Source organism: Oncorhynchus keta, chromosome 28, assembly GCF_023373465.1.
Source record: "Oncorhynchus keta strain PuntledgeMale-10-30-2019 chromosome 28, Oket_V2, whole genome shotgun sequence".
Lineage (NCBI taxonomy): Eukaryota > Metazoa > Chordata > Actinopteri > Salmoniformes > Salmonidae > Oncorhynchus > Oncorhynchus keta.
In genome coordinates, this window is record NC_068448.1 from 64,613,412 (window position 1) to 64,636,304 (window position 22,893).

A 22,893-nucleotide genomic window follows, 5' to 3' on the forward strand; every position below is an offset into this window, starting at 1 on the left:
AATATACCACGGCTAAGGACTGTATCCAGGCACTCTGCGTTGCGTCTTGCGTAAGAACAGCCCTTAGCCGTGGTATATTGGCAATATACATATATATTGGCAATATACCACATTCCCTCAGGCCTTATTGCTTAAATATAACCTATGCAGAAAAATAAACATAGATTTTTTTTTAGATAGAATTAGGCATAATGATTATGGCTCTAGAAGCTGTTTAGGGTGTTTCAGGCAAAATTATCCAACTTCCAGATTCCAGAAAGCCATCCCTCCGGACCAATCTCATCTCCGGAACAGCCATCCCTCCGGACCAATCTCATCTCCGGAACAGCCATCCCTCCGGACCAATCTCATCTCCGGAACAGCCATCCCTCCGGACCAATCTCATCTCCGGAACAGCCATCCCTCCGGACCAATCTCATCTCCGGAACAGCCATCCCTCCGGACCAATCTCATCTCCGGAACAGCCATCCCTCCGGACCAACCCCATCTCCGGAACAGCCATCCCTCCCTCCGACCAATCTCATCCCCCCATCCCTCCGGACCAACCCCCTCTCCGGACCAACCCCCCCTCCGGACCAACCCCCTCTCCGGACCAACCCCCCCCCCTGGAACAACCCCCTTTCCGGACCAACCCCCTCTTCGGACCAGCCCCCCATCCTCACGTACTTACTGCCTCCTCTAAAATAATGGGTGCATGACGTCCCGGCACACAGACATATACCCACATACACCCATACACACACAGCCATACACACACACCATGCAATGTTGTTTTAACCTGACAATGTTTCCTACTTCATTATAGAGTTGATAGAGAGATTTAACCATGTTCATTTCAGACACCGTCATCTCCTCGCAGGCTCACAAACAGACACACGCACACAGTGGAATAGGTCAGGCATCTATGTATACATACCAAATTTCACAATAAAACATTCAGTATGAGTATATATGGAGGTACATCTATGTATACATACCAAATTTCACAATAAAACATTCAGTATGAGTATATATGGAGGTACATCTATGTATACATACCAAATTTCACAATAAAACATTCAGTATGAGTATATATGGAGGTACATCTATGTATATATACCACATTTCACACTGAAACATTTAGTATGAGTATATATGGTACATCTATATACACACTATGGTTGTGTTTTCTCATTTTCTTTTAGATGAGGGGCCAAATTGAGCAGCTGGAATCAACTTTCACTCAACTCATGTCAACAAATATATGAGCATATCCCAGACCAATACAGCCATAAACACACACCTCATAACCCAGACCAATACAGCCATAAACACACACCTCATATCCCAGACAGCCATAAACACACACCTCATAACCCAGACCAATACAGCCATAAACACACACCTCATAGCCCAGACCAATAGAGCCATAAACACACACCTCATAACCCAGACCAATACAGCCATAAACACACACCTCATAACCCAGACCAATACAGCCATAAACACACACCTCATAACCCAGACCAATACAGCCATAAACACACACCTCATAACCCAGACCAATACAGCCATAAACACACACCTCATAACCCAGACCAATACAGCCATAAACACACACCTCATAACCCAGACCAATACAGCCATAAACACACACCTCATATCCCAGACCAATACAGCCATAAACACACACCTCATAACCCAGACCAATACAGCCATAAACACACACCTCATAACCCAGACCAATACAGCCATAAACACACACCTCATAACCCAGACCAATACAGCCATAAACACACACCTCATAACCCAGACCAATACAGCCATAAACACACACCTCATAACCCAGACCAATACAGCCATAAACACACACCTCATAACCCAGACCAATACAGCCATAAACAATACGTCCTCCCCTCAGCAGCCTCTTGTGGTATAAATGCTCTTGGTGAATTTGTTATTTCTATTTAAACCATATGGGGGTGCCCCTTTCCCCTTATTTTCCCCGTTGTGGCGCAATGGATTATGCCGCGTGTGCATTGTATCATAACTTTGTCCATGTTCATGCAAGAGCGTACAAAATGCAGCGTATAGCTTAGGTTACAATTAATTGAAAATAGTGTTCTGTTTTTATCAGAATATACAGTTACAAAATATAGCTTACATTGTCTAATTTGTATACACTATTTGACAGTTTAGAAGGTCAATATAATAGTTCTGACATACAAACAATTGAATTTACACAAAATTTGAACATTTTCATATCATTTCATATTATAACAGTAATCTCAAAAGACTGAAAGACACTGAAAAGTTGATTAGGAACTAAATGTACGGTTAATTATATTATTGACAAATACAGTATACTCCAGTTTGTGTATTTGTAAAGCACCACACCACAAGCAACATGGCAATACGTGAACATTAATATTAACAGACAATCATGTGTTCCAGACACAGTCCACTACTAATAAGTGCACTTTAAGTAACGCATACTGTATATAAAGTACATGCTGATTAGCAAATCTCCTGCTCCATATTCAACGATGAGCCTACAGAAAGCTCAAATACACTCACAATTACACCACGATAAGAGAGGCTCCGACTTTAGGAATAATCTAATGATTTATAAAGATGCTACCGAACTATAAAGACTACCGAATTGGAGTGAAAACCTATGGCACTGAATAGTTGAGGGAACATTGAACATTTTACACATTTACAAACATAGGGCAGAATGCAAACTTGAGATCCAAATTCAAGTTTTTTCATTTACAAGTTACAGGTGTAGATCTCAAATTCGGATTTGGCTGCATTCATGGTGGACAAACAGTATGTTTTGTTTGTTTGGTTATTCGGTGGTGGGGGCGGGTGCTGTACACTCAGAGTGGGGATTCGGCGGTATGTCTGTGTGGGAGGGGTGGAGCCAGGAGGAGGGAGGGGCTAGGAGAGGACTTCTCTGCAACCTGAGGCGGAGACGGGATAGGAGTGTCTGGAGACAGTGCAGAGAGAGGGATAGAGAGAGAGGGATAGAGAGAGAGGGATAGAGAGAGAGAGAGAGAGAGAGAGAGAGAGAGAGAGAGAGAGAGAGAGAGAGAGAGAGAGAGAGAGAGAGAGAGAGAGAGAGAGAGAGGGAGAGAGAGAGAGAGGGATAGAGAGAGAGAGGGATAGAGAGAGAGGGATAGAGAGAGAGAGAGAGAGAGGGATAGAGAGAGAGGGATAGAGAGAGAGGGATAGAGAGAGAGAGAGAGGGATAGAGAGATAGAGAGAGAGAGGGATAGAGAGAGAGGGATAGATAGAGAGAGAGGGATAGAGAGAGAGAGAGAGGGATAGAGAGAGAGAGAGAGAGAGGGATAGAGAGAGAGGGATAGATAGAGAGAGAGGGATAGAGAGAGAGAGAGGGAGAGAGAGAGAGGGATAGAGAGAGAGAGAGAGAGAGAGGATAGAGAGAGAGAGAGAGGGATAGAGAGAGAGGGATAGAGAGAGATAGAGAGAGGGATAGAGAGAGGGATAGAGAGAGGGATAGAGAGAGGGATAGAGAGAGAGAGAGAGAGAGAGAGAGAGAGAGAGAGAGATAGAGAGAGAGAGAGAGGGAGAGAGAGAGGGAGAGAGAGGGATAGAGAGAGAGAGAGAGAGGGAGAGAGAGAGAGAGAGAGAGGGATAGAGAGAGAGAGAGAGAGGGATAGAGAGAGAGAGAGAGAGAGGATAGAGATAGAGAGAGAGAGAGAGAGAGAGAGAGAGAGAGAGAGAGAGAGAGAGAGAGAGAGAGAGAGAGAGAGAGATGAGCCTCACACCAGAGGGGCAGAAAGAGTAATATGGAGCAGTCATTGTGGACTATAATGAATGCTTGCCTGTGAATGCACATGAATCTTACCTACTGGAGAAACAACTGCGTGCATGCTTGTGTGTGTAGGTGTGTATTTTACCTATCTGAGTAGTGTGTGTTGCAGGCATAGTGCTGATGACCAGTGTGTGTAGGTGTGTATTTTACCTATCTGAGTAATGTGTGTCGCAGGCATAGTGCTGATGACCAGTGTGTGTCCAGTCAGAGGGTCCTGGGCTAACTGGGTGTGGCCTGAGTGGTGCAGGTGGGCGGGCTCTGCCGACAGACCTGGAGATAAACAGACAAACCAGCCAATCAGCACACAGGAAAATATATTTGCTTGTGTCCACCGTTAATGTACACTCTACTACCCACCTCCAAGTAGCGTAATAACATCTATATTGCTTATCAATATAATTAATGTTATGTTATCAGGGTTGGGGAGTAACATGTAATCTGTTACATGTAAGGGATTACAAAAAACAGTATTTGTAATCCGTTACGTTACCAGCAAAAATATTGTAATCAGATTACAGATACATTTGAAAAACTAGATGATTACTTTAAGTTTGTTCCACCTAAGCGAGTCTGACAACAAGTCAGAGACCACTACGATGACACACCAAATGTGATGGATCGTGGGAAAAGAGCAGGAATAGGCTTTTGTAGGCTACAGTCCAAGCTATGTCTTCCAATGGTGCAACTGCTGTCGGCATCTGCTGACAGCGGTGGTGTAGTCAACGGCGATATGGATATGACTTATTATTGATATCTACACAGCACATTGATGTGAATCACACTGCTGCTCTCTCATTTAGCTATTTGCGCCTTATGGATTCTGGTTGTTGTGGATGGCTGTTCAGAAATCTAAAGGTGTATTTAAACCCAATAATGGTTGAATTCAAGAAGTTTAAACTGCCTATCAATCATTGTTTTTGAAACCAGTGGACAGCCAGTGTCACCAGGACATATACAGGATGCTACCCTAAACAACATAACCTTCACTATGTCACCAGGACATATACAGGATACTACCCTAAACAACATAACCTTCACTATGTCACCAGGACATATACAGGATACTACCCTAAACAACATAACCTTCACTATGTCACCAGGACATATACAGGATGCTACCCTAAACAGCATGACCTTCACTATGTCACCAGGACATATACAGGATACTACCCTAAACAACATAGCGTTCACTATGTCACCAGGACACATACAGGATGCTAACATAAACAACATAACCTTCACTATGTCACCAGGACATATACAGGATACTACCCTAAACAGCATGACCTTCACTATGCCACCAGGACATATACAGGATACTACCCTAAACAATATGACCGTCACTATGTCACCAGGACATATACAGGATGCCTCCCTAAACAGCATGACCTTCACTATGTCACCAGGACATATACAGGATACTACCCTAAACAATATGACCTTCACTCTGTAACCAGGACATATACAGGATACTACCCTCCTCAACATAACCTTCACTATGTAACCAGGACATATACAGGATACTACCCTCCTCAACATAACCTTCACTATGTAACCAGGACATATACAGGATACTACCCTCCTCAACATAACCTTCACTATGTAACAAGGACATATACAGGATACTACCGTCTGGATTACTGCAACTCGCTGTTGGCTGGGCTCCCTGCCTGTGCCATTAAACCCCTACAACTCATCCAGAACGCTGCAGCCCGTCTGGTGTTCAACCTTCCCAAGTTCTCTCACGTCACCCCGCTCCTCCGCTCTCTCCACTGGCTTCCAGTTGAAGCTCGCATCCGCTACAAGACCATGGTGCTTGCCTACGGAGCTGTGAGGGGAACGGCACCTCAGTACCTCCAGGCTCTGATCAGTCCCTACACCCAAACAAGGGCACTTTAACCGTTCATCCACCTCTGGCCTGCTCGCCTCCCTACCACTGAGGAAGTACAGTTCTTTATTTAACCAGGTAGGCTCAGCCCAGTCAAAACTGTTCGCTGCTCTGGCTCCCCAATGGTGGAACACACTGCAACCTGGCCCTCACGACAGAGCCAGGACAGCAGAGTCAATCACCACCTTCCGGAGACACCTGAAACCCCACCTCTTTAAGGAATACCTAGGATAGGTTAAAGTAATCCCCCCCCCCCTTAAAAGATTTAGATGCACTATTGTAAAGTGGCTGTTCCACTGGATGTCATAAGGTGAATGCACCAATTTGTAAGTCGCTCTGGATAAGAGCGTCTGCTAAATGACTTAAATGTAAATGTAAATGTAGGTAGTCACCTCATACAAGTACTTGGGAGTATGGCTAGATGGTGCACTGTCCTTCTCTCAGCACATATCAAAGCTGCAGGATAAAGTTAAATCTAAACTGGGTTTCCTGTATCGTAATCGCTCCTCTTTCACCCCAGCTTCCAAACTAACCCTGATTCAGATGACCATCCTACCCATGCTAGATTACAGACACATAATTTATAGATCAGCAGGTAAGGGTGCTCTCGAGCAGCTCAATGTTCTTTACCATTCGGCCATCAGATTTACACAGATCAGACATGGACAGAGTATGATTAGCTCGGTTTCAAGCTCGGTTTCAAGGGTGTTTATTAAATAATAAATCAAAAGAAAAGGATTCCCCATGAGACCCTTTCCGGGATACCGTCTTCTGGGCTCCGGGTCTTGCTGTATCCTGTCGGGCACACAAACTCAAGCTCGCTTTAGCGCAGGCTCCGTCTCCAACTACACGGAAGTCACCTTACCTTACCCAGTCCTCTCCTGTGTGCTGCCCTTCTGACAGCTTTATGGGGCTTGTACAGCTTTATGGGGCTTTACTCACCAACTCCCCAATCAGCCCCAATTAGTCCTGGGCGGAGAGCCGGTCAAGACCTGGCACGTCCAGCAGATAGAGCCATCGCCTCGATGTATACTCTGTCTGTCACCAGGCCTCGACGACTCTCCCCCTGGTGGCTGACCTGATGTACGCCACACCACATACAACACACATTCTGTTAAAGGTCCCCAAAGCACACACATCCCTGGGTTGCTCGTCTTTTCCGTTCTCTGTAGCTAGCGACTGGAACGAGCTGCAACAACTACTCAAACTAGACAGTTTTATCTCAATCTCTTCATTCAAAGACTCAATCATGGACACTCTTACTGACAGTTGTGGCTGCTTTGCGTGATGTATTGTTGTCTCTACCTTCTTTCCCTTTGTGCTGTTGACTGTGCCCAATAATGTATGTACCATGTTTTGTGCTGCTACCATGATGTGTTGCTACCATGTTGTTGTCATGTTGTGTTGCTACCGTGCTGTGTTGTCATGTGTTGCTGCCTTGCTATGTTATTGTCTTAGGTCTCTCTTTATGTAGTGTTGTCTCTCTTGTCGTGGTGTGTTGTCCTATATTTGTATATTATTTTTTAATCTAATCCCAGTCCCCGTCCCGCCCGCCTAGTTAAATAAACATGAAATAAATAAAGTCAAATTGAACATCCATATATGGCCAGCTATATAAACTTTAACATTGATTTATCCTGCAATAGATGTTGTTCAATTGGTAACATACATTTTTGTCTTCTTCTAATGCCTCTTAAGGGGAAAGTAATCTAAAAGTAACAGAATGTAATCAGATTACGTTACTGAGTTTGGGTAATCCACAAGTTACGTTACTGATTACAATTACTGTAATGGATTACATTTAGAAAGTAACCTACCCAACCCTGAAAGGTTATCATACATAGACTCACCTCCCAGCAGCATCTCTTGCAGAAGGTTGTCTATCTTGGCCAAGCCACAGAGTTTAACAAACTGCAGTTGTTCTATCATCTGCCAGGTGATGGACTGTAGAGTAGGCAGCAGTAGCAGCAGCTCTCCAAACCTCCCTCTGGAGTCATACTGGCGGTCGTTAATATAGTCCTCTAGACTCATCTGGACCTGCAGACGCATCGCCTTGATCTTAGACGGGTCACGCAGAGACTTGGCATCTGGAGAGAAGGAGGGATGGAACGATGATGGCGGGAGAGAAAGGATACGTGAATCAAATCAAATCTAACTTTATTTGTCACATGCGCCGAATACAAGTGTAGGCCTTACAGTGAAATGCTTACTTACAAGCCCTTAACCAACAATGCTAAAGAGTTTAGAAAATATTTACCAAATAAACTAAAGTACAAAAGAAAAAAGTAACAGAATAAAATAACAATAACGAGGCTATATACAGGCGGTACCGGTGACGAGTCAATGTGCAGGGGTACAGGTTAGTAATGAGGCTATATACAGGCGGTACCGGTGACGAGTCAATGTGCAGGGGTACAGGTTAGTAATGAGGCTATATACAGGCGGTACCGGTGACGAGTCAATGTGCAGGGGTACAGGTTAGTAATGAGGCTATATACAGGCGGTACCGGTGACGAGTCAATGTGCAGGGGTACAGGTTAGTAATGAGGCTATATACAGGCGGTACCGGTGACGAGTCAATGTGCAGGGGTACAGGTTAGTAATGACCGGTGGCTATATACAGTAATGAGGCTATATACAGGCGGGTGATGAGTCAATGTGCAGGGGTACAGGTTAGTAATGAGGCTATATACAGGCGGTACCGGTGACGAGTCAATGTGCAGGGGTACAGGTTAGTAATGAGGCTATATACAGGCGGTACCGGTGACGAGTCAATGTGCAGGGGTACAGGTTAGTAATGAGGCTATATACAGGCGGTACCGGTGACGAGTCAATGTGCAGGGGTACAGGTTAGTTGAGGGAATTTGTACATGTCGGTAGGGATAAAGTGACTATGCATAGATAATAAACAGTGAGTAGCAGCAGTTTAAAAACAAATCAGGGGGTGTCAATGTAAATAGTCCTGGTGGCCAGTTGATTAATTGTTCAGCAGTCTTATGGATTGGGGGTAGAAACTGTTAAGGAGCCTTTTGGTCCTAGAGTTGGTGCTCTGGTACCGCCTGCCATGCGGTAGCAGAGGGAACAGTCTATGACTTGGGTGACTGGAGTCTTTGACAATTTTTGGGGGCTTTCCTCTGACACCGCCTTAACATACAGTTGAAGTCAGAAGTTTACATACACTTAGCCATTAAAACCTGTTTTTCAACCACTCAAACTATAGTTTTGGCAAGTCGGTTAGGACATCTACTTTGTGCATGACACAAGTCATTTTTCCAACAATTGTTTGCAGACAGATTATTTAACTGTATCGCAATTCCAGTGGGTCAGAAGTTTACATACACTAAGTTGACTGTGCCTTTAAACAGCTTGGAAAATTCCAGAAAATTATGTCATAGCTTTCGAAGCTTCTGGTAGGCCAATTGACATAATTTGAGTCAATTGGAGGTGTACCTGTGGATGTATTTCAAGGCCTACCTTCAAACTCAGTGCCTCTTTGCTTGACATCATGGAAAAATAAAAATAAATCACCCAAGACCTCAGAAAAACATTGTAGACCTCCACAAGTTTGGTTCATCATTGGGAGCAATTTCCAAACGCCTGAAGGTACCACGTTTATCTGTACAAACAATAGTACGCAAGTATAAACACCACGCAGCCATCATACCGCTCAGGAAGGAGACACGTTCTGTCTCCTAGAGATGAATGTACTTTGGTACGTAAAGTGCAAATCAATCTCAGAACAACAGCAAAGGACATTGTGAAGATGCTGGAGGAAACCGGTACAAAAGTATCTATATCCACAGTAAAACGAGTCCTATATCGACGTAACCTGAAAGGCCGCTCAGCAAGGAATAAGCCACTGCTCCAAAACTGCCATGGCAGTTTGGCGACAAAGAACATACTTTTTGGAGAAATGTCCTCTGGCCTGATGAAACAAAAATAGAACTCTTTGGCCATAATGACCATCATTATGTTTGGAGGAAAAGGGGGAGGCTTGCAAGCCAAATAACACCATCCCAACCGTGAAGCACAGGGGTGGCAGCATCATGTTGTGGGGGTGCTTTGCTGCCGGAGGGACTGGTGCACTTCACAAAATAGATGGATTCATGAGGGAGGAAAATTATATGGATATATTGAAGCAACATCTCAAGACCTCAGTCAGGAAGTTAAAGCTTGGTCGCAAATGGGTCTTCCAAATGGACAATGACCCCAAGCCTACATCCAAAGTTGTGTCAAAATGGCTTAAGGACAACAAAGTCAAGGTATTGGAGTGGCTATCACAAAGCCCTGACCCCAATCCTATAGAAAATGTGTGGGCAGAACTGAAAAATCTTGTGCGAGAAAGGAGGCCTACAAATCTGACTGAGTTACACCAACTTTGTTAGGAGGTATGGGCCAAAATTCACCCAACTTATTGTGGGAAACTTGTGGAAGGTTATCCAAAATGTTTGACCCAAGTTAAACAATCTAAAGGCAATGCTACCAAATACCAATTGAGTGTATGTAAACTTCTGACCCACTGGGAATGTGATGAAAGAAATCAAATCTGAAATAAATCATTCTCTCTACTATTATTCTGACATTTCACATTCTTAAAATAAAGTGGTGATCCTAACTGACCTAGGACAGGGAATTTTTTTACTAGGATTAAATATCAGGAATTCTGAAAAACTGGCTAAGGTGTATGTAAATTTCCGACTTCAACTGTCGGTCCTGGATGGCAGGAAGTCTGGCCCCAGTGATGTACTGGGCCGTACACACTACTCTGTGTAGCAACTTACGGTCAAATGCCAAGCAGTTGCCATTACCAGGCGGTGATGCAACTGGTCAGTTGTATAACTTTTTGAGGATCTGGGGACCCATGCCAAATCTTTTTAGTCACCTGAGGGGGAAAAGGTGTTGTCGTGCCCTCTTTACGACTGTCTTGGTGTGTTTGGACCATGATTGTTCGTTAGTGATGTGGGCACCAAAGAACATTAAACTCTCGACCCGCTCCACTACAGCCCCGTCGATGTAAATGGGGGCCCGTTCGGCCCGCATTTTCCTTTAGTCCACAATCAGCTCCTTTGTCTTGTTCATATTGAGGGAGCGGTTGTTGTCCTGGCAGTCAGTGACCTCCCTATAGACTGTCTCATCGTTGTCAGTAATCAGGCCTACCACTGTTGTGTCGTCAGCAAACTTAATGATAGTGTTGGAGAAGTGTTTAGCCCTGCAGTCGTGGGTGAACAGGGTGTACAGGAGGGGACTAAGTACACACCCCTGAGGGGCCCCAGTGTTGAGGATCAGCGTGGCAGACATGATGTTGCCTACCCTTACCACCTGGGGGCGGCCCATCAGGAAGTTCATGATCCAGTTGCAGAGGGAGGTGTTTAGTCCCAGGGTCCTTAGCTTAGTGATGAGCTTTGTGGGCACTAATGCTGAACTTTAGTCAATGAACAGCATTCTCACATAGGTATTCCTTTTGTCCAGGTGGGAAAGGGCAGTGTGGAGTGCAATTGAGATTGCGTCATCTGTGGATCTGTTGGGGTGGAATGTGAGTTGGAGTGTGTCTAAGGTATCCAGGATGATGCTGTTAATGAGATTCCCTTTGTAGTCCGTAATAGTTTTCAAGCCCTGCCACATCTGACGAACGTCAGAGCCGGTGTTGTAAGATTCTATCTTAGTTCTGTATTGACACTTCGCCTGTTTGATGGTTTGTCTGAGGGCATAGCGGGATTTCTTATAAGCGTACGGATTAGTGTCCCACTCCTTGAAAGTGGTTGCCTTTAGCTCAATGCGGATGTTGCCTGTAATCCATGGCTTCTGGTTGGGATATGTACGTACGGTCACTGTGGGACGACATCATTGATGCAGTTATTGACCAAGCCGATGACTGTGGTGGTATACTCCTCAATGCCATTGGATGAATCCCGGAACATATTCCAGTCTGTGCTAGCAAAACATTTCTGTAGCGTACCATCCGCGTCATCTGACCATTTCCATATTGAGCGAGTCACTGTTACTTCCAGCTTTAGTTTTTGCTTGTAAGCAGGAATCAGGATGATAGAATTATGGTCAGATTTGCCAAATGGAGGGTGAGAGAGAGCTTTCTATGCGTCTCTTTGTGTGTAGTAAAGGTGGTGTAGAGTTTTTTTCCCCTCTGGTTGCACATGTGACATGCTGGTAAAAATGAGGTAAAACGTATTTAAGTTTGCCTGCATTAAAGTCCCCGGCCACTAGGAGCTCCGTTTCTGGATGAGCATTTCCTTGTTTGCTTATGGCCTTATACAGCTGGTTGAGTGCGGCCTTAGTGCCAGCATCGGTTTGTGGTGGTATATAGACGGCTATGAATAATATAGATGAGAACTCTCTTGGTAGATTGTGTGGTCGACAGCTTATCACGAGGTACTCTACCTCAGACGAGCAATACCTCGAAACTTCTTTAATATTAGACATTGCGCATCAGCTGTTATTGAGAAATAGACACACACCCCCATCCCTCGTCTTACAAGACGTAACTTCTCTATCCTGCCGATGCATGGAAAATCCCGCCATCTCTATATTATCCGTGTCGTCGTTCAGCAACGACTCAGTGAAACATAAGATATTACAGTTTTCAATGTTCCGTTGGTAGGATAGTTTTGATCGTATAACATCCATTTTGTTTTCCAGTGATTGCACGTTGGCCAATAGAACGGATGGTAGTGGAGGTTTACTCACTCGCCTACGGATTTTCAGAAGGCACCCTGACATCCGCCCCCTTTTTCTCCATCTTTTCTTCACGCAAATATCCTTTGCGTTGGACTCGTTAAAATATTTCTTCAGTTCGAGGTGAGTAATTGCTGTTCTAATGTCCAGAAGTCATAAGATACGGTAGCAGCAACATTATGTACAAAATAAGTAAAGAAATAAGTTACAAAAAAACTAACAAAATAGGACAGTTGGTTAGAAGGTCTTCGAAAGCCAAGTGAACAAACAGATTACTGACCATTTCGAATCCCACCATACCTTCTCCGCTATGCAATCTGGTTTCAGAGCTGGTCATTGGTGCACCTCAGCCACGCTCAAGGTCCTAAACGATATCTTAACCGCCATCAACAAGAAACAATACTGTGCAGCCGTATTCATTGACCTGGCCAGCCGTACTCATTGACCTGGCCAAGGCTTTCGACTCTGTCAATCACCACATCCTCATCGGCAGACTCGAAAGCCTTGGTTTCTCAAATGATTGCCTCCCCTGGTTCACCAACTACTTCTCTGATAGAGTTCAGTGTGTCAAATCGGAGGGCCTGTTGTCCGGGCCTCTGGCAGTCTCTATGGGGGTGCCACAGGGTTCAATTCTTGGACCGACTCTCTTCTCTGTATACATCAATGATGTCACTCTTGCTGCTGGTGAGTCTCTGATCCACCTCTACGCAGACGACACCATTCTGTATACTTCTGGCCCTTCTTTGGACACTGTGTTAACAACCCTCCAGGCAAGCGTCAATGCCATACAACTCTCCTTCTGTGGCCTCCAATTGCTCTTAAATACAAGTAAAACTAAATGCATGCTCTTCAACCAATCGATGCCTGCACCTGCCCGTCTGTCCAACATCACTACTCTGGACGTGATGGACAACTACAAATACATAGATGTCTGGTTAGACTGTAAACTCTCCTTCCAGACTCACATCAAACATCTCCAATCCAAAGTTAAATCTAGAACTGGCTTCCTATTTCACAACAAAGCATCCTTCACTCATGCTGCCAAACATACCCTCGTAAAACTGACCATCCTACCGATCCTCGACTTCCGCGTTGTCATTTACAAAATAGCCTCCAATACCCTACTCAATAAATTGGATGCAGTCTATCACAGTGTCATCCGTTTTGTCACCAAAGCCCCATATACTACCCACCACTGCGACCTGTACGCTCTCGTTGGCTGGCTCTCGCTTCATACTCTTCGCCAAACCCACTGGCTCCAGGTCATCTACAAGACCCTGCTAGGTAAAGTTCCCCCTTATCTCAGCTCGCTGGTCACCATAGCAGCACCCACCTGTAGCACACACTCCAGCAGGTATATCTCTCTAGTCACCCCCAAAACCAATTCTTCCTTTGGCTGCCTCTCCTTCCAGTTCTCTGCTGCCAATGACTGGAAAGAACTACAAAAATCTATGAAACTTCCCTCACTAGCTTTAAGCACCAGCTGTCAGAGCAGCTCACAGATCACTGCACCTGTACACAGCCCATCTATAATTTAGCCCAAAAATAATTTAGCCCAACTACCTCTCCCCCTACTGTATTTATTTATTTATTTTGCTCCTTTGCACCCCTTTGCACATTCTTCCACTGCAAATCTACCATTCCAGTGATTTACTTGCTATATTGCATTCACTTCGCCACCATGGTATTTTTTTTGCCTTTACCTCCCTTATCTCACCTCACTTGCTCACATCGTATATAGACTTATTTATACTGTATTATTGACTGTATGTTTGTTTTACTCCATGTGTTGTGTTGTTGTATGTGTCGAACTGCTTTGCTTTATCTTGGCCAGGTCGCAATTGTAAATGAGAACTTGTTCTCAACTATCCTACCTGGTTAAATAAAGGTGAAATAAAAATAAAACGGCAGCCATCTCCTCCGGCGCCATTTTTGATTTGATATGAAATTATATGCGTGCAGGCTTTTTGGCGTCTGCTGAAGCAGAGGCAACAGAGAACAGACACGTGTCAATGATTAACAAAACCATTCAAATCAACTTTGTTTGGTTGAATACGGAAGCTATTGTGTGGTATATGGGTGTGTAAAAGTGGAAGGCTGCCTGAGTCGGGGTTGTTAAAGTGCTTACCGGGGTCAAAGAAGACAATGGCCTTGAGAGCAGCATACTCATGGTCATCTATCTGGATGTCCTGGAAGGGTAGGACCAGCTCATCTAGAACACGGTTAGCTACACGACCGATGTCCGGCTCCGCACTGCTACCATGGATCACACACCCATTACCTGGGGAGGGGGAGGGAAATGTGTGTTTTGGGAGAGGGGTAGGGGGGTTGAGTGTGTGTTTCTCCACATGTTGCGGGGGATGTATATGTGTGTGTGTATGTGTGTGTAGGTGAATGTACTTGAAGCATGTCACTTCTAATCCCCATTTACATTACTTATCAATTATTTTGATAATTTTACCATCTACAAATCATCTGTAGGTGGCGATCCACAAAAAGTGTCTTCTATGTCTTTCTGTCTGATAAAACATGTTTAAGTCAGAGGCCTCCAAAGACTTGAGTCAATGATTATCTGGTTGTATAACAGTCTTACAGGGCAACCGACCTGTTGGCCTTGATATGTCAGCTTTAAATCAAGCTTAGCACGGCAGTATAGCAGGTTCTGATTGGGTGTTACTGAGGCATAAAGGTGAGAGGTGATTGGTCAGTTCTTACCAAGAAGCAGGAAGTCCTTGTAAGGCATTGACCTCTTGGCGACCCCTAGTAGAAGGTGTTCCCCTGCATGAGCCCTGAGCAGACTCACCTGGACAAACACACACACACACACACACAGAGACACAGACACAGGAAACACACACAGGGTGAGAAACAATGAGTAACCAATCACAGGCTACAAACATATCTCAGTTCAAGACTCATGTGAATCTAAACCATTAGCTACGAACTGAAGCTAGATCCATTACTTTGTGTTTCTGGAAGGTCACAAGCACATTCAAAAGGCTTTAGAAGAGTCGTGGCATAACTTTGGTAACCACTGTTTTGTTTAAGTTCCAGTCACTATTAGTTGGTCATGTAGCTACGCCCAGACTAGTCAGGTTGCTTACCTGGTCATCCAAGGGCAGCTCACCAAAGGCAGGGATGTATTTGGCCCATTCCACCAGCACTAGCAGCTGTTGTCTCATGGAGTCACAGACATCACCCACACCAGCTGTCTTCTGTTCTGACACATCTACTGCACCGCTGGGACTGGATACACTGATCTGGAGTGGGGAGAGAGAATGAATAGTCATGCAGATGATTGGAAACACTGATGATGTGTGTGTACGTGTTTGTGTGTGCAGGTGCGGGTGCGGGTGTGTTTTACCTGTTGAGACAGTGACTCTGCCTGGGCCAGAACAGTGATAGGTGGGAGATCCTGATTGTCCTGAATGTTTCTTCTGGAGCTGATTCGATCTCTCTCATTCTGAACCGCTGAAATACACACAAACACACACACACACACACACACACACACACAAACACATCAGATCAGAGCTATTAGTATGATATTACCATGTTACCATTTCCAGAATCTAAGGTATAGGACTGAGAAACAAATATAGTTTGCCTATCCCCGGAATTTGCTACAATATCATAATAATCATTTGAATAGCTGACTTTTAGTTCTGACCAAACCATGCAGGAGAACAGGCTGTGTAGAGGTGAAGTCAAAAGTTAACCAATAGCAGCACTGAACAACATGTCTGAAAGCCACATGATTGGGTGTCATAAAGCTCTATGCCAAGGTTACAGGGCCCATAAACACACACACACACACACACACACACACACACACACACACACACACACACACACACACACACACACACACACACACACACACACACACACACACACACACACACACACACACACACACACACACACACACACACACACACAATCCTTTTCTGATATCTGTCATAAACACAGTGTTCTCTGAATAATCATGTTTAGTTTATGGCAACCCTTGTTTCAGCCTCCCAGCCCTGATGCCCTCCTCACACTGACTGCTTGATTTGTTTCATTTGTGAGTACAGAGCTAGTGCTGGAACAAAAGCCTGCACATTGATGGAGATGAGCGCCATATTCTATTGGTATTCAGTAATACTGATGGTTTGATGTGGCCAACCTTCTTTCTTCATGCCAGCTCTGAAACACTTGTGGAGCCTGCAGAACCGACACTGGTTCCTCTTGTCCTTGTCCACCACACACTGACGGTTAAACCTGGAGACGCAAAGACAGGTTACTGTCAATATCTTAACTCTATGGGCCTACCTTGTAGTTCTGTTGGTTGCAGTATGACTACACTCGTAGAAAAAAAGGTTCCAAAAGGGCATTTCAGCTGTCCCCATAGGAGAACCATTTTTGGTTCCAGGTAGAACCCTCTGTGGAAAGTCATGGAACCCCAAAAGGTTCTGCCTGGCAGCAAAAAGGGTTCCGAAGAACCCTTGTCGGTTCTAGATAGCACCTTTGTTCTAAGAGTGTACTGTACCTGCAGGAGTGTAATGTTAATATTGTGTCTGTTAGTGTAGACAGGCTCTGGTAGCTGCAGCTATAGGCTGGAAACACAGACACACACTCCCCTACCTGCAGGAGTAGATGTGGTTCTTGTGTCTGTTAGTGTAGACACAGGCTCTGGTAGCTATAGGCTGGAAACACAAACACACACTCCCCTACCTGCAGGAGTAGATGTGGTTCTTGCGTCTGTTAGTGTAGACACAGGCTCTGGTAGCTATAGGCTGGAAACACAGACACACACTCCCCTACCTGCAGGAGTAGATGTGGTTCTTGTGTTAGAAACACAGACACACACTACCTGCAGGAGTAGATGTGGTTCTTGGTCTGTTAGTGTAGAAACACAGACACACTCCCCTACCTGCAGGAGTAGATGTGGTTCTTGTGTCTGTTAGTGTAGACACAGGTTCTGGTAGCTATAGGCTGGAAACACAAACACACACTCCCCTACCTGCAGGAGTAGATGTGGTTCTTGTGTCTGTTAGTGTAGACACAGGTTCTGGTAGCTATAGGCTGGAAACACAGACACACACTCCCCTACCTGCAGGAGTAGATGTGGTTCTTGTGTCTGTTAGTGTAGACACACACAGGTTACCTGCAGGGTATGTGGTTCTTGTGTCTAGTGTAGACACAGGCTAGGCTGGAAACACAGACACACACTCCCCTACCTGCAGGAGTAGATGTGGTTCTTGTGTCTGTTAGTGTAGACACAGGCTCTGGTAGCTATAGGCTGGAAACACAGACACACTCCCCTACCTGCAGGAGTAGATGTGGTTCTTGTGTCTGTTAGTGTAGACACAGGCTATAGGCTGGAAACACAGACACACTCCCCTACCTGCAGGAGTAGATGTGGTTCTTGTGTCTGTTAGTGTAGCTGGCTGAAACACAGACACACACTCCCCTACCTATAGGCTGGAAACACAACACACACTCCCCTACCTGCAGGAGTAGATGTGGTTCTTGTGTCTGTTAGTGTAGACACAGGCTCTGGTAGCTATAGGCTGGAAACACAGACACACACTCCCCTACCTGCAGGAGTAGATGTGGTTCTTGCGTATGGAGCGCCTGAAGAAGCCTTTACATCCATCACAGCTGGAAGCTCCATAGTGTTTCCCTGTAGCCTTGTCTCCACATATGGCACAGTTAGAGTTCCCAACATCTGCCTGGGACAGGCCCGGCTCCGCTGGCATACTGTCTGGAACACACACATTATCCAAAGACTGGGTTAGACCACTGAGCTGAAGTCTATAGGTATTAGTGCAGGAAGCTAATACAAGTTTTATGGCCTCAGAAAAGGTTACTCATCATGCATGTACACACACACACACACAAACACACACACACACACACACACACACACACACAAACATGAACACACACACACGCATCCTCCTGGCATCAGAAAACCTCCTCAATTGAAATAGAGAATCAATCATTCCTTTGTGCATGTGACATCAAGGCATCTTGACAAAGGAAAAGAAGGACTCAGTGGGGATTCAGATCTGTACTAGCTGACTGGTATCTGTATGGTGACAGATAGGGAATTGGCTTGATTAGGGAAGCCTTTGGTGCTTTTATCTGGAATAGATGTGAAGGACAGCAATAATATTAAACCTCACTCCAAAACCATGCAGGGTTAGGGTTGATCTAGTTTTTATATATCTACATGGCTCCAGAGATGAGAAGAGCCTTCAAAACTCCAGAACCAGACCAAGTTCCAACCTTCACAGACCCAGACTTAGAACTAGAACCAGCGTATTGGGACCCAGACCCAAACCCCATGTGATGTCAAGACCAAAACCATGAGATCAAGACTTTTAAATATAGCAACAAAAACACACCAGAAAGATGATTGCATACGCCAACCACGTCCAAGGAGGAGGAATACATCTTGACAATGCCAGAGAGAAGATAGTCCATGTTTGACCAACTTTCCTTATATCCATCAACGTGTGGAGATGACAACTTCTCCTCTTACTGTCCTCTAACTGTAGGCCCACAATAAACCTGTCTTTATGACACACTGAGATTCACATCCTAACAGACCTCTTACCACTCATGGATTATTCATTAATGGATAAATGCAATATTCAACTGTTTTTTTAAGTGCAGTAATGAGTGTGAGTGTATAAGTAGAATGACAAGCTACATGTCTACGTATGTATACTATGCATGTGTTTGTGTGTGTGTTTTTGTGTGCGTGTGGGTCCACTCACCTCCCCCAACATAGAGGACGTCAGCATGATCGAAGCCCAGGGTGCTGTACGTTGGGTCCAGTCCCTCACTGTAGTTGGCTACATCCATGTCCAACAGAGAGTTACTCACTGACACAGACGGATACTTCATCCCTCGCTTTCTTTCCCTCTGTCAGTCTCTCTCTCACTCTCTCTATCCTTTTACTGGCTCTTCTCCCTCTCTCTCTTTCCCTCTGTCAGTCTCTCTCTCACTCTCTCTATCCGTTTACTGGCTCCTCTCCCTCTCTCTCTTTCCCTCTTGTCAGTCTCTCTCTCACTCTCTCTATCCTTTTACCTTTTACTGGCTCTTCTCCCGCTCTCTCTTTCCCTCTGTCAGTCTCTCTCTCACTCTCTCTATCCTTTTACTGGCTCTTCTCCCTCTCTCTCTTTCCCTCTGTCAGTCTCTCTCTCACTCTCTATCCTTTTACTGGCTCTTCTCCCTCTCTCTCTTTCCCTCTGTCAGTCTCTCTCTCACTCTCTCTATCCTTTTACTGGCTCTTCTCCCTCTCTCTCTTTCCCTCAGTCAGTCTCTCTCTCACTCTCTCTCTTTCCCTCTGTCAGTCTCTCTCTCCCTCTCTCTATCCTTTTACTGGCTCTTCTCCCTCTCTCTCTTTCCCTCTGTCAGTCTCTCTCTCCCTCTCTCTCTTTTTCTCTGCCCGTCTTTCTCTGTCTGTTTTTTTGTTCCAATTTCTTTCGCTATCACTTTCTGTCTATTTCTTTATTCTTCTTCTTCTTCTTCTTCTTCTTCTTCTTCTTCTTAACCTTCTTCTTCTTAACCTTCTTCACCTTCTTCTTCTTAACCTTCTTCTTCACCTTCTTCTTCTTCTTAACCTTCTTCTTCTTCTTCTTCTTCTTCTTCTTCACCTTCTTCTTCTTCTTCTTCTTCACCTTCTTCTTCTTCTTCTTCTGTCACACAGTTCTTCCACCTTTCGGAGTGCAGAAGGTAACCTAAGGTACCTGCCATTTGATTGGTCACCTACAACGAAAGTGGGTGGGCCTTGACGAAGGCATCTCACCTAGTTGCACATTACTTATCTCTTTCTTTTATCTGTCCTTATTTCCCTCACTTATCACAGAGTTGGAGAGATAGGGGAGAGATAGATATTCTCTGTTTGTGAGACATATTGGCAAGTTTGACAAGGTGGTGACGATATCATTAGGTGTGTGTGTTTGTGGCCAGGATTCTGTGGCCTCCATAGCCTGCCTAATCTAATCAATGGCAGAGCAATACAACAGCATCTAATCTACAGGGAGGCAGAGCACAGAGAATAGCACCACTGATACCAGCCACTGACTCCCATTCACTTCCTTCTATCCTTTTGTATTGCTGATCATAAACAAGACATAGTTGACCCTCTACTCCCACTATTCACATAGTTTCACTGCACTAAATACCTCCGTTAGAGATTGAATGCAATCTGATTGAGGTAATATAATGAATCTAACATAATTGAATGGCCTGCATCATTCCGTTTATGATTAGGGCAATAATCATGATGGTAGGAAGGAGGGTGTGGGGATATACAGTATACCTAGAGCAGTTAATCTAACTGTGGTAAATGTCTCCTAATGGCACATACAAATGTTAGATTAACTGTGTGTGTGTGTGTGTGTGTGTGTGTGTGTGTGTGTGTGTGTGTGTGTGTGTGTGTGTGTGTGTGTGTGTGTGTGTGTGTGTGTGTGTGTGTGTGTGTGTGTGTGTGTGTGTGTGTGAGAGAGAGAGACAAACGTCAACAACATCACCCATAAGGTTACCTGATGAAGACCATGCTAGTGAAAATGTGTTTGCTTCGTGACATTAGCAACAAACAGAGCTTTCTTTTCAAACACAGCAGCCGAACCATATTACAGTCTCTGTCTCTGCTGCCTAGCATCAATGCCTGTTTCTCCCGGAGCACACACACTGTAGTCACATGTCTGGTTGGTGTGTTAGCAACTAAAACACTACAGCAGGGCCATTAAACCCAGAGCTAACAGGCTAGCACTGTGTGAAACACTCAAAACCCTATCTGTCTGTTTGACATTTCAAACCTTTTAAACACAGGTATACAACCACACACAATGCAAAAAATATGGAGCTATCTTGGTCTTCCTTTAGAGATTGTCATTAGAAGTGAGTCTGATGAAACCAATTAAAAAGTACCTTTTAGTTCAAGTAGAGAACGTGAAATTGGTTATCATGTGATCTTTACCATCCTGTGTACAACAAATATATCTTATCTGTTTTACCACAAGAAGACACCTGTATTGTGTACATACCGTCTCTCTCTTCCAACCAGGGGAGATTATTCTACATTATAAACTGGGTGGTTCGAGTCCTGAATGCTGATTGGCTGACAGCCGTAGTATATCAGACCATATACTACGGGTATATTTATCCATACTGCTCCAATTACGTTGGGAACCAGTTTATAATATCAATAAGGCATGAGGGGTGTGGTATATGGACAATATACCACGGCTAAGGACTGCATCCAGGCACCCCGTGTTGCGTCATGCATAAGAACAGCCCTTCGCCGTGGTATATTGGCCATATACCACACCCCCTCGTGCCTTATTACTTAATTATCCAATTTAGATATTGGCAAAGGTTACAACATTCCAACTTTTAGTTTACTTTGAACAGAATATCTTGAATATTACACTTTCACTATCTCAAGCTGGTGTCATCCTTTCATATTCTCACTGAGGGCCAATGGTCTCATATCAAAGGCATTGAATTGATTAAATGATTGTTTAAAAACATTGGTCAGATATAAGGAAGTCATGGTCGAGCTCTACAGTTGATGGGTAGGTAGGTCTACATGCATTGAGAACGAGGTTGACTACAGCCATATGCAAACAAATGTTTTATGGAACTGTATGAGGAAGTTCCCACTTCACACAGTTTTACAATTCACACAAGTAAAGTAAGCTATGGCGTAGCCCAACTACCACCCTCTTTAGTTGTTCTATTTGTGGGATGGTTTATTCTCCTCAGAATGAACTACATGAACTATATTTATTTTAGTAGGCAATTAATGTAAAGGTTCTGTTTTATGTCTGTGAGACATAGGCTAGGCTACCTGAGAGCTAGCTCACTCATACTGTAACTCCCATAATCTAGCCTACCTGTCCTGTCCTATCCTGTGCAGGTGGGGTAACACTAGACAAACACAGCACCACGTGACAAGTCAATGTCTCCCGTTGGAGCGCTACGACCCAAATACAGCTGAACCGACAAGGTAAGGTACGAACGCAGCTGATGTCTTACCTTTGAACACTCAACAAAGTTAATTATCATCGCTGTGATAATGTCACTGTATACGATGTAGGCTACAAACATCATGTGTTCATTCTTTATATTTTCAAATGAGACCGCTTACCTTTTTTTTGTTGTCCGTCAGCTATGTACATTAATTCAACAGAACGTGAGTCCACCTGTAAACTAGCCACCAGTTTTGAAGCGAAACTTGTCCCACGGTGTCACCGCACGAAATGGGAGAGTCGTGGGCGAGGAGTTGCAACAACACACGGAAGGTTGGAAGGGAAAGCTATGGGCCTATAATTCATTGAGCGACACATTTGATGGCGCCGGCATAGGCTCTCATTACATCGATTTACTAAACAAACTGAAAGTTGGGTGGGGACGTTAAACAGTAACTAGGCTCCATAAAACTCAGAGGGACAGGAATATTGGTGTGTGTGTGTGTGGGGGGGGGGGTGTC

The 22,893-nt window shown here is 44.6% G+C and overlaps 1 protein-coding gene and 1 long non-coding RNA gene across 4 annotated transcripts; both read right to left on the reverse strand.

Moving 5' to 3' along the window:
• Window positions 1-2,079: 2,079 nt before the first annotated feature.
• Window positions 2,080-22,777, reverse strand: hnf4g (hepatocyte nuclear factor 4, gamma). 3 transcript variants are annotated; one of them, XM_052483602.1, is made up of 11 exons: window positions 19,482-20,111; window positions 19,169-19,345; window positions 17,982-18,147; window positions 16,567-16,661; window positions 15,760-15,866; window positions 15,500-15,655; window positions 15,111-15,198; window positions 14,524-14,676; window positions 7,559-7,795; window positions 3,971-4,090; window positions 2,080-2,971 (listed from the first exon to the last, which is right to left on the reverse strand). In XM_052483602.1, the coding sequence occupies exons 2-11, from the start codon at window positions 19,296-19,298 to the stop codon at window positions 2,862-2,864; spliced, it is 1,362 nt and encodes a 453-aa protein (XP_052339562.1). In that variant the 5' UTR covers window positions 19,299-19,345; window positions 19,482-20,111; the 3' UTR covers window positions 2,080-2,861. The 3 variants fall into 3 exon arrangements, with proteins under 3 accessions (XP_052339562.1, XP_052339561.1, XP_052339563.1); XM_052483601.1 differs by having other exon boundaries at window positions 19,169-19,987; window positions 20,018-20,063; XM_052483603.1 differs by lacking the exons at window positions 19,169-19,345; window positions 19,482-20,111 and adding an exon at window positions 22,552-22,777.
• LOC127912860 (uncharacterized) lies at window positions 16,668-17,699 on the reverse strand. Its single transcript, XR_008083731.1, has 4 exons — window positions 17,621-17,699; window positions 17,314-17,493; window positions 17,115-17,204; window positions 16,668-17,024 (listed from the first exon to the last, which is right to left on the reverse strand). It is a non-coding gene; the product is annotated as an uncharacterized LOC127912860 (long non-coding RNA).
• Window positions 22,778-22,893: the final 116 nt, after the last annotated feature.

Excerpts from the sequence above, each read along its gene's own strand:
- hnf4g (XM_052483602.1), bottom strand. The coding sequence starts at position 19,298 with ATGAAGTATCCGTCTGTGTCAGTGAGTAACTCTCTGTTGGACATGGAT. Across the intron at positions 18,148-19,168 it reads CGTCCTCTATGTTGGGGGAG|ACAGTATGCCAGCGGAGCCG; the intron begins GTGAGTGGACCC and ends TGTGTGTTCCAG. Across the intron at positions 15,656-15,759 it reads CAGAGTCACTGTCTCAACAG|ATCAGTGTATCCAGTCCCAG; the intron begins GTAAAACACACC and ends TCCCCACTCCAG.